Here is an 11920-nt window from a genome sequence, read left to right as displayed (position 1 = left end):
ATCATATAGTTGCATTCATATGTATATGTTGCATTGCATTACATAAGCTTTACATGTTCCTACTCATTTATTTTATCTCCTTCAACTAAACATGAGGACATGCTAATGTTTAAGTGTGGGGAGGTTGATAAACCACTATTTTATGGTTCATATTGTGTTTAATTGTGTGGTTTTATCAATTCTTTACCCACTTATTCATATTATTAGCATGCATTTACAATCCCTTCGAAAAATTACTCTATGGTTGAAAACTTGCTTCCTAGAGACTTTTAATTATGTATTTTAATTCTCCTTTATTCCATTCGATGTCGTTATCTGTGTGTTAAGTGTTTCAGGCTTTATAGGGCATGAATGACTTAGAGATTGGAAAGGAAGCTTGCAAAAATGGAAGGAACACAAGAAATGGAGGAGATGACCAGCGAGAAGTGACGCGGACGCATGGTTCACGCGACCGCGTGAATTAGAGGGAGTCGCAGTGACGCGCTCGCATGCCTGACGCAAACGCGCGAAATGAAAACCGCACAAGCGACGCGAAGGCGTGGACGACGCACACGCGTGGCAAGGCAAAACGCTGGATGACGCGAACGCGTGGACGACGCAATCGCGTGACGTGCGCGATCTGCAGAATTTGCTGAGGGCAATTTCGGGCCCAGTTTTCGGCCCAGAAAAGCAGATTAGAACCATGGAACATGCAGAGACCAAGAAACAACATTCATTCTGCATAATTTTTAGTTTTAGATCTGATTTTACTCCTCCTCTAGGTTTTTTTCTCTACACATTCATAGTTCTTAGAATTTTGTTTTGATTGCTTTTTGGATTGGGATATTGAGAAGAGTTATTACCTCCGCCAAGACTTCATTATCCTAGTTTGTTTCCTTACTTGTCACTTACTCTTCCATGTCCTTAATTTACTCTTCAACCACCATAGAAATTATTTCATATTTTCGAGTTTCATTGTATAGTATGAGCCACTAAACCTCCTAGGTTAAGGTTAGGAGCTCTGCTGAGTTTTATGGATTAATAAAAGTACTACTGTTTTATTTCAACTCGTGTTTGATTCTCTCCTAAGATGTATCTTCGTTCTTCAACCTTATGAATGAGTTGAACCGTCACAAGTTATCTCTATTCTACATGGGTTCAGCGAGCGTCTTTCATCGGATATCAATGAACCACTAGCTTGATTATACATCTCTTAGACGGCTAATCCATGACTTCGTTGGGTACTTCTCGAGACATCAGTTCAGTCAAGGTATGGGGAGATTAGGGTCTTTGTGGTAAAGGCTATAATCAAGGCGCAACATTCTCTGATCCAGAAGATTCGACCTTGTCTGTGGCGTTTTGAGTAGGATCACCAAGGGGATGAACTGCAGAAGCTTCACCGTTATTCAGACTGGATGCACACTAAACTTGGTGTTCAGCCTAGAGGAAGATTGGCGGCCTCTCAACTGGCGTTGATCACATACAGTCTGCTATAGAAGAAATCATTCACAGTTGGAGTAGACAGTAAGAAAGTATTGATCCAGAAGAACAAAGCATCTCCGAAGCCTTAACCATCTTCTTATCGTTAGATTCACAACCACTGAGTAACGTTATCTTTACTTTATTTTTATGCGTTTAAACAACTACACAACATCTCTATCCACCAGACTAAGATTTACAAGATAACCATTGTTTGATCCAAGCCGACAATTCTCGTGGGATCAACCCTGACTCACCTCAGGTATTACTTGGACGACCCAGTGCACTTGTTGGTTCAGTTGTGCGAAGTTAAATTCCGTGCACCAGTTCTGACAACTATGGAACAAAGGAAAAGAGGGAGAAGAACCTACCTCGCGAGTTTGTGGGGGGAGAATCTCACAAAACAGTAGCTCGATGGACGAGATTGCTGGCATAAGAGAATGCCAAAGGAGGAGATCATCACAGTAGGAGATGTCGCCGGCGGAGATGATGCGTGTGCATCTTTAGTGATTTTCCTTCTTAATTTTAATTGATTTATTAAGAAATTCTGTTGAATAATTAATGAATTTAAAGTTAGAATGAACATTACTTTGATTAGTTGAATTTCATTGATTTCAGGAAGTTTTAGAAGAAAAACAGACAGAAACAGAACATAAAAAGGATGGAGAGCAATAAACAGAAAGCTCTCTATGACAATAGTATCAAATAGAAAGCTCCCTAGAATATATAAAAAGCTCACTGAAAAACAAAAGAATTCATGGCGTTATACATGAACAATATAGCGTATTACGTGAAGGAAGAAAAAGGACCTGCGCATATGCACAAATAACTATCATTCACCATTTGACGTAGTACATGGGCAATTTTACGTATGCGTACGCACAACAAGAGAATTTTGGCGAGTGTGCACACACACATCTGCACAAGTTGGTTTTCATTTATAACGTGGAATTTTCCACGTATAACGTAAAGGAAGAAAAGGGGAGGCAACATTTGAGAAAAGTGGCTCACGTACAATGTAGCCTATTTCACGTTGTACGTGAGCCCAATAAAATACATTCCAAAGCCAAACGTACTTCACGTATAACGTGGAGTAAGCCACGTACTACTTGGGCTTTGCAACTTCTCCCAGGATTTCAATTCAAGATCAACTCTTCTCTAATTTTTCAACCTTCTGGAAGATAAATCACAAGTTCATTAATGACAGCATTAATTGAATATTGTAACGAGATAAAGATTGGAAGTTATACTAGAGGAAATTATTAATTAGATAGATTTGATTCTATTTTAATTTGAATTTGAATTTTAAATTAGGGTTAGTATTTAAGGTAAAGGGAGGCTCTCTTCCAGGGGAGCTCTCTTCTTCGATTGCTTTGGCAGTTTTAATTTTTCAAGGATTTCGAGGAAGAACATGAGTTTCTAATTCACCTCAATTAAGGTTAGGAGCTCTATTATTCTATGGATTAATGTTTTAGCTTTTTACACCTTTGATTTATGCATTAATTTTTTTTCAAGAATAGGTTTTTGTTCTTCATCTTAAAGGGTTTGAATGTATTGGGAAACAATTCTTCTCTGATTTGAATTCTCTTAACTTCTAGGAAAAGTTGATTAATTGAATTAAGCTTGAAAACCGATTCTCATAATTCTTAAGTTTTGAAACTGGATTGATAAGTGACATAAAATCAACCAGGGAAGATTCTTATGAATTGTGTGGCTTTATAAATCAGTGAACGTTCTTCAACTCTTTTCTTAAGTAATTCACTAAGGGATTAGCGATTAATTAGGTTAAAGAGAAATTAAATCTCCAAAGGATTGGGGTTTGATTACTAACGGTTTGCCATAAAAGTATTTTTTCACGATCAAGGTGGAAAGTGAAAAATATTAATCTAGAAGTTTTAACATCTCTAAAACCTTAACTCTTTTATTCATATTATTTCTCACATCCACTGTTTTCTTTAGTTTTCCTTTATTTAGTTGTTGTTTATGCTTAAAGCCTTTCAAAACCCTAATGTGCTAGTCTAACTAGATTAATCGGTTGATTTTGCTTGTTTAATCCATTAATTCTCGTGGGATTGACCCTCACTCACCTGAGGTATTACTTGATACAACCCGGTATACTTGCCGGTATTTTGTGATTCGTAAAATCCGCGATCAGGAGACCGTCGTAGGAGGAGATTGTTGTTGGAGGAGAGGTCACCAGAGAAGATCTCCGCTGAGGAAGACATCGTTGAATGAGGTCATTGTTGGAGGAGGTCCTTGCCGGAGGAGATCGGTCAGAGGAGATCATCACAAAGAAGATCAATGTGGCAGTGATTCAACTTTTGCATTTCAACAGAAAATGAGAGTTGGATTAGGGTTAGAATTTTTTATATAGCAGTAATAATGGCATTTTAAAACCACCAGAATCAACAAAAACTGCCATTTAATGCAATTCAATTATGGAATCAATAAAAAACTTCATAATACTCGGATATTATGGTAGTTTTAAAAAACTGCTATAATATTAATGCCATTTTATGTCCCATTTTTGTAGTATTTGGTGGAAAGAGATGTAGAAAGAAAGAGAGAGAGAGGAGGTTTAGACAGAGAGAGAGAGAGTGGGTCTTTCAAAATGAGGGAAAAGGCGTGTACGATTCTAATTTAGGGCAAATTTACCGTCGAATTCATTGGCCGGTAATGCATTGTGTGTAACCAAAACGTAGCATTCCATTAATTGAGCTTGTTGGGCGGATTTATCCACCGGTAATTCTAATGGTAATGGTTGCACTAATTTTTCTTTTTTTTCCTCCAAATATTACCGGAGAATTTACTGTCGGAAAATCAAATACGATAGTAACTTTTTTACTCGACAAATTTATTGCCAAATCTGCCGGTAACTTCTGATGCTAAATCCGATGATAAATCTAACGATATTTAGCATTTTTCTTGTAGTAAATACTCATGTTTGCTCTTAGTTTATGTCTTTTTCCTCTTTTGGACTCATCACTCTTAGATTGTTTGAAACAAGTTGCACTTTAAAAAAAAAAGAAAGAGAGACCAAATTAAGATAATCTTAATGATAAAAATTTTTAATTTGACAAGATAACTTAGATTATGTGACAATGAAAATAAAACAAGGAGAGACACATTTTTAAGTTTATGAGAAACTAGAAAAAAATTCTAATCCCACTTGACACCACTATGGTGAATTGCAATAAATCAAAATGTTTCTTTATACTTGAAAATTAAAATCAATAACCTTGTTTAATATATAACACCTCTCTGTTGGAGGATTTATGTCGGTCTAGAATTTCACAAAAAGAATTGCATTGCAAGTATAGTTTCAAACCAATAATTAACAAGAATTAAAGTTTAAATGATTGTCATAATACAAATCAAAATAACCGAAAGTAGTATTCCGGGTCGTTCTCCCTAGGAATTACAATCGAGTGTTCAATTATTGGCTATAAAGAAATTAGAGGTTTGGTCGCAATAACGAAAAATGTAAATAGTAAGAAATTAAAGAAATAAACAATAACTAAATATAAAAAACAATTAAACTAAGGCAATTAAAGAAATCAACTAAGAAAGATCTTGACAAGGGTTAATGGTCAATGATCACTGATGCGTGAGCATCTTGTACCTTTTTTTCCTTCATTTTCTAGTTATTTTTTATTAGATTTTATTTAGTTTCATAATATTTTAGTGCAAAAATCCTCTTTGGATGCTACTTTGGGTTGTTTTAATATTTTTATTATTTTAGGTTAAATTCAGGCAAATTTGGCAGAGTTTTGTGCAAAAAATAAAGGAAGAAAGTGGATGTTGTCAACCCTGACCTCCTTGCATTCCAACGAGCCTAACTTAAACTACAGAGGTTCAATTGACGTGGTTCTAATGGCATTGAAAAGCCAACTTTAGAAGCTTTCCTACGATATATAATAGTCTATACTTTTCTTCTGTATTCACTACCAATTCTGGCACTAAATACCGAACCTAGCGTTTAGCACCCGAAGAGGATAGAAAAATGCCAAAACTCCCCCTTGCCAGTGCTAAACGCCAGAAAAATGCCAGTTAAATGCCGGAATATGGGTCAAACTCACCCAAAAAGCATCTTTAGTGGGATTTAGCTTTTAATTGTTATCTTTTATCATATTTTTATTATTTTTATTTACAAATAAAATTTTTTAGGCCTAGACATTATTATTCTATTTTATTTTCAAATCAAATTAGGTTAGATATAAAAGGAAAAAGATTTACCCTTTAGAGGGGATCTGGATCTTTTCTCTTCCGCACACTTTTCAGAACCCTAATTTTCTCTGTAAGTTATGAGCCACTGAACCTCCTTGGTTAAGGTTAGGAGCTCTGCTTATTTTTATGAATTAAGATTATTGCTTTGTTATTTTAATTAATGTTCGTTCTTAATCTTATGAATCTGGGTGGAACGAGAGTATGACCCTTATTCTACATGAGTTCTTGTGATTCTCGAGAGAGTTATCTCGCTTGAACAACATCTTGAAAACAAATTCCTCATAAATTGCTAATTACATGAACTAATTGGGATATGTGACATATAATCCTGTTAGCTTTGGGTAATTAGGGTTTTTGTGGCTATAAACTAGTTTTTGAACTTAACCCTCTAATCGGAATTAAGTGACCACGAGAGTGGCGGTTAATGAAGGTTAGAGGAAACTAAATTACTAAGAGATTAGGGTTTAGTTAATTACAGTTTGCCATGGAATGAATCATGCATTGTTAAAATAGTGGGTAAGAACTTTTAATTTGGAAAAGTAAACATCTCCGAAACTTTAACTGTTTTCTCTCACTGTTTTTACACCAAACCTTTTATTTACTTTCTTTATTCTCTTGTTCATTGTTTTATGTGAATTACATCATCAAACAACCTTTTTTGTTTGCCTAACTAAGCCAATTAGATAACTATTGTTACTCAATCCGACAATTTTCGTGGGATCGACCCTCACTCACCTGAGGTATTACTTAGATGACCTAATGCACTTGCCGGTTAAGTTGTGAATATTCTAAATTCCGCACCAAGTTTGCCATGGAAAGAGCATTGCATGCTCAACATGTGCCGAAAAACCAATATATGGAGTTTACCACGTATCAGTTAGAAGGAGAAGCTCAATTCTGGTGGCAAGAAGCTCACCGTTTACTGCAGCAAGGTGTTTTACTACATCAAACTAACTTCTTAGCTGAGCAACCAGCATAGTAGAGATAGTTTAAGTTGTTACAATATTAGCACCTACATATATCCTTGTAAACCAGAAACAAGGTGAGGAAACATATAACAATCCATTTGAAATCAAAACATAACCACATGAAGTTAATATGAATGATGGGTTAGGAGCTTAAAAAATGATTAATAGCATTAAGGGTATTGAAAAGAGTGTCAACTTCAATAAAAGAACAAGGAATTGTACAACTACAAGACAAAGGAACTGTTTAGGGAAATGGTAGGATACAAGCTACAACAAAGAGGCAAAGAGGAGAGAACTTAAAAATAGCTATTTTCATTTACAAGTACAGTTAGCATCTCTGTTGGTAAGTGATCAAGGTTCAATGGTTGCAAATTGATACTCTGATTTTTTACTCTTAATCTCTACTATGCCCAAATCCAAAAAATACCGACATAAAACAGAGAAAACCAATACAAAAAGAATTGTAAAGCTGTACGGTGCATTGCAGCATGGCTAGTGCCAAGAAAACTTCAATCAGTGGTTTAATGTACCAAGAAGACACATCTCTATGAGTTGATGTTGCATTCTCGCAAATACACATGCATAATCGACATACTTTGTCCAATGACTTCGGAACTTGGGAATACTTATCTCAAGCCATGGCTTCAAGTTGCCATTGTAGTGGATAACGGCAGCGCGATCAATATCTCTTTGGTTGACATTGGGGTTGTAGCCGAGACCCAGGACATGCCAAGATCGGTTCAGTGGGAAAGTTTGTTTCCAGAATGTTATGAGACCCGGTGGCAGTGTTCCTAACTTCCACAACTGTCTATCATGATTCTGTAATTCAATTTAATTGCAAACAAAAATCAGTCAACGATTCTATGACCAAGAAACAAGATATGTCAAAAAATAGTTTAAGGAAATCGCAAACTGCCTAATGTTGCATACATGATACATTCCATTTCTCAAACAGTAAAACCGAGTTCAAATCATTATACATACTCCTATCCGCAATTTTTGAATGATAGTATGAAACATATTGATAACATGCCTTAAATGCCTATTTATTAGCTAATAAGTTTAATGGTGAAAAAAAAGTCACTAATCTACATATAATTTATGTGAATTTATTACCAATCATATGGGATACATACTGAAAAGGTAAACCAAACTGTATCACTTACCAGATTCTGCCAGTTGTGGTACACCTCTGTGATGTTTTGCCTCTTCCATTCGACTAAATCAAATATATTCATACCATATGCCCATCCACAGGCACGTGGGTCAAAATTCTTTGCGATAAGAGGATGGGAGAATTTAAGATAACGATCAAATCGATGAAAACTTTCTCCACAAGTTTCTACAGCACCATTTACATTGCCTTTCAGATCAACTGACCAAAGACCAGTCAGATCCTTCTTCACAACTATATCATCATCCAAGAACAGCACCTTGTTGAGCTTTGGAAAGATCTCAGGAAGGTAGAAACGGAGATGATTCAAGATAGATAAATATTTTGGATTTCTAAACATCAGGTTTGAATCAGAAGTTGCTGGATGAGTCTTGAAGTAATAATCAATCATGGATGGAGAGCCCAACTGCCTAAGAACAGGACTATAACTTGCGTTCAACCAAGTAAAATCTTCAATGTTCTGAACCTGAATGGTTGCATTGCCAGGTGGATTTGCCAAAAACCACATCCTCATTGCCACATAATTGAGTCTCTCAGTAACAATGTGAAAAACATGCTTTGAGGTGTCCTGCAAATTCATTAAATAAAATTATTATAAGCAAGTCATGTCAATGGGGAATCGAAACAGCATCAGTGCTGATAATTTTTAATTTCTTTTACTTCACAAACTTGGGGCAAAAATAAAATAGAAACCATCTTTCTTAGTTAAAATAGATAAAGCACAGCTATACCCCTAGCACACTCCACCATTTTTCCTTTGATGTCAAGAATTCGCAACATTGAAAAACAGATACCTTAGCATTAACAGCAGTTGAATTCACAACAACAGCCGTAGCCAATATGTTGTCTGAGAATATTGCATAATGGTATAGTCGAGGGTCTTCTAACTTCTCTTGACTGGGGAACTGTTGCTGAGAAGAATTCAAGCTATAATACTCAGTTGTAAGGCGCAGTGGAAGACAATGAGGACCTTTTGGCAATGTTTTTGCTGTTAATTGTGTTAAGAACAAAGTCTGCTTCTTGTGTGCATGGAGCTGCTCCACTGTTGAGTGGATCATAGCCCGAAGCTTCTTCACAACAGCAGCACAATCATCTTGAGCTTGCTTCCCTTTCAACAAAGTTTGTTCCATCGCCTTCATTCTCTCATTTGCACTGCCAATAGTAAGACACATATTATGACGAGAAATGGAGCTTGGTAGAGAAATTACTTACTCGTCATTTTTATAAGCAGCAGTAAAAGAAACTTAAAGAAGAAAACATAAACTTGAATATAATAAGATAGCATGGGAACACAAACAGGGAAACAACAGTGTTCTTATAGTTACTTACTTCCTAGGTAAGCCAGAATCCTTGCTTGCATCTCCAAGTGTTCGTGAAACTTCCTTTACCCGTAGTCGTAGTTCCCGTGTAAGATGGGAGTTGCTTTTTACTACTGGCAAGGAAAGATAGATTTTAGCCTGAATGAGTTGATCTTAGAGTTGCTGTACCTTAGCATCTAGTAGCATTTGTTCTTTCTGCTTATTGGTTTCCCCTGAGGGAATTTTCTTGTTTATGTTGTTGGAGGCGCTGTTTAATATCCTGAGAAAAAATTGCAGCAAATGTGAAACCAGAAACTTAAAATGAACTTGGCTTGAACTAGGCTTGAACGTGTAGCAATACTAGCAAATAATGTTGACAGGAAATGCTATCTAGCAACTCATTCGATCCATTTTTGTAATTGACATTAGCAATTCGACTAACTACCATTTGTTTTGATCTTCGTCGGACTCAAACTAATTTTTTAAATGCAAACCACAAATGCACACAGTCTCATCTAAATCTCTAATGTATACAAACTCCACACAAAGGAACACATACCTAAATAGGTTTATCAGTGTGGAACTTCTTTATCAACTAGATTTTATTATAATGACTTTAAGGCACTGAGCTAATTAAAACTAAAAAAATGTGCTATATATCAGACCTTAAACTCCTCATAAGATTATCAATTCAAACACTAGAATCTCATCATAGAGACGAACATAGATAACACTTATACAAACCACAGCAGCAACAGATGCAATACAACACGGAAAATCCATCACCTACCTTAACTTGAGACTCGCGATCAGAAGCACGATCTGATTTAGTGAGCTTTGCATCACTGTCATCAACATCAATAGCATCTTCGCCATTTACATTTTCGCCACCACCGTCATCAGCTTTCTCCAAGGTGTTCCCTTCATTCCCTTGCTTGTTGTCACCTAGGGTGGCAAGCGGGGAAGCCCGCCACGCTTCGTCTAGGGAGACGTTCCTAGAATCCTGTAAATATCTAATAAACAAGTGTAATTATTCGTGTATCGTCATAATATTGAAATTATAATTTTAAATTATTTTTTAAAAATTAATTTGAATTATAATAATTTGATTAATAAAAAAGTAATATATTATGTATTATTTTTTTTAATTTAGTGTTAATTAGATTACCTCTAAAATAGTTATTAATCGGTTTTAATAATCTACTTTTTTCAATAGATCAGACATATATACTGAATGTGATTGTAAATAATATAGAGATAATTAAATCCACCAACAAATATATTGGCTATTATCACACTATAAAACAAATTAAATATAAAGGCTATTAGCACTTATAAATCTATAAAATCGCACATTCTTTGATTCATGCAAGGGTTTACTTATCAAATAAACTTAAAATATGAACCAAAAATATTTATAAAATGGACCTAGCATCCCTTGAAAGAATCATGAAAAATAATCAACTTACCTTATCATCTATGAGAATCATTTCTATGGAAGTCGTCTTATTCTTGTCAAATTTGGATAAGACTTTCCATAACCTTATAATTTTTGCCTTTATTTTTCAAACTTTTTCATTATATAATCTACCATATGTAACACTGTTGATAGAATCGTAGTTAGTAGCCTTTAGGTATGAAAAATAATAAATCTATGTTTGAAGTACGAATTTTTTAGATGATAAATAATGGTAACAATTCACTATTAATCCTTATATATATATATATATATATATACACACACGGTAATAATTAACAAATATTTTCAATGGAGATACTTGTTAGTTGCAACAATTAGGTAAAATTTATGTCATTATATTTTATTAACTTTTATGATTAATTTAATAGAGATACCTGTTTAATATATATGTTATCGACATTAATTATATGCCAATATTTTTAAGAAGAGCTAAAAGAGGAGATATATAAGTATATATATAATATTATTGCTATATAGGAATCATACATAAATTGCTACATTTTTTTATTATATTATACAACTTAAAATTATAATATCATGTTATTATTAATTCTAAATACTTGCTATAATTATATCAAATTTAATTATGACTCTAAATAAATAAAATAGATAACATTCAATATTATTTTTTTTTTACATTCAATATTTATTGTAAATATAAAAAGTAAAATAATTAATAAAAAAAGAAAAAGTCTAGGGGGTCAGCAACTTTGTTAAATTGTGGCTAGCATGTAACCAGCAAAGAAAAGTGAGTCATTGGATGAAATCTCACACTAATCTCACACCATTAAAACCATCTTGATGGCTATTTGATGGCTACAAATCACAAAAGTTGCTAGCCCTAACATTCCTTATAAAAAAATATGAGCAGAAAATAAAACATATTAATTACATTCAATTTGTTATCTATTTAATCTTGTGTACATACGATATAACTTTACAAAAATATTATGAATCACAACCTTTTTTATTCTAAAAAAAAAACTATATGTAGTTTTTAGTAGTATAAAAATAATTATAAGAATTAATTATTAATATTGATATTAATCACAATCGATTATTGATACTCTAATTTTTTTTAAAATATATTCTACTTTTTTAAAATATAATGCATGTACCGTGTAGACATTATTATTATTATTATTATTATTATTATTATTATTATTATTATTATTATTATTATTATTATCCACTAACTAATTGATATCAAATTAAATGGGCCACTATTAATGTGTGCATCAACTATCTCCTAATAAAATTATTGCACTTGAATGAGAATTAGAACTATATCAATTGATATAATTAGAAAGATTAA

At 33.9% G+C, this 11920-nt stretch overlaps 1 protein-coding gene across 1 annotated transcript; it reads right to left on the bottom strand.

Moving 5' to 3' along the window:
- Positions 1–6830: 6830 nt before the first annotated feature.
- LOC112796156 (probable galacturonosyltransferase 4) lies at positions 6831–10147 on the bottom strand. Its single transcript, XM_025838481.3, has 5 exons — positions 9916–10147; positions 9157–9405; positions 8622–8979; positions 7820–8395; positions 6831–7472 (listed from the first exon to the last, which is right to left on the bottom strand). The coding sequence occupies exons 3-5, from the start codon at positions 8964–8966 to the stop codon at positions 7167–7169; spliced, it is 1227 nt and encodes a 408-aa protein (XP_025694266.1). The 5' UTR covers positions 8967–8979; positions 9157–9405; positions 9916–10147; the 3' UTR covers positions 6831–7166.
- Between the last annotated feature and the right edge of the window lie 1773 nt (positions 10148–11920).

This window comes from Arachis hypogaea, chromosome 4 (genome assembly GCF_003086295.3).
Source record: "Arachis hypogaea cultivar Tifrunner chromosome 4, arahy.Tifrunner.gnm2.J5K5, whole genome shotgun sequence".
NCBI classification, from domain to species: Eukaryota; Viridiplantae; Streptophyta; class Magnoliopsida; order Fabales; family Fabaceae; genus Arachis; species Arachis hypogaea.
Note: the sequence above shows the minus strand (reverse complement) of the source record. Positions and strands in the feature narration are given on the sequence as shown.

Coding starts and splice junctions, on each gene's coding strand:
- LOC112796156 (XM_025838481.3), bottom strand. CDS start 8,966: ATGAAGGCGATGGAACAAACTTTGTTGAAAGGGAAGCAAGCTCAAGAT. Junction 8,396..8,621: donor CAACTGCTGTTAATGCTAAG/GTATCTGTTTTT, acceptor ATGAATTTGCAG/GACACCTCAAAGCATGTTTT. Junction 7,473..7,819: donor ACCACAACTGGCAGAATCTG/GTAAGTGATACA, acceptor ATTGAATTACAG/AATCATGATAGACAGTTGTG.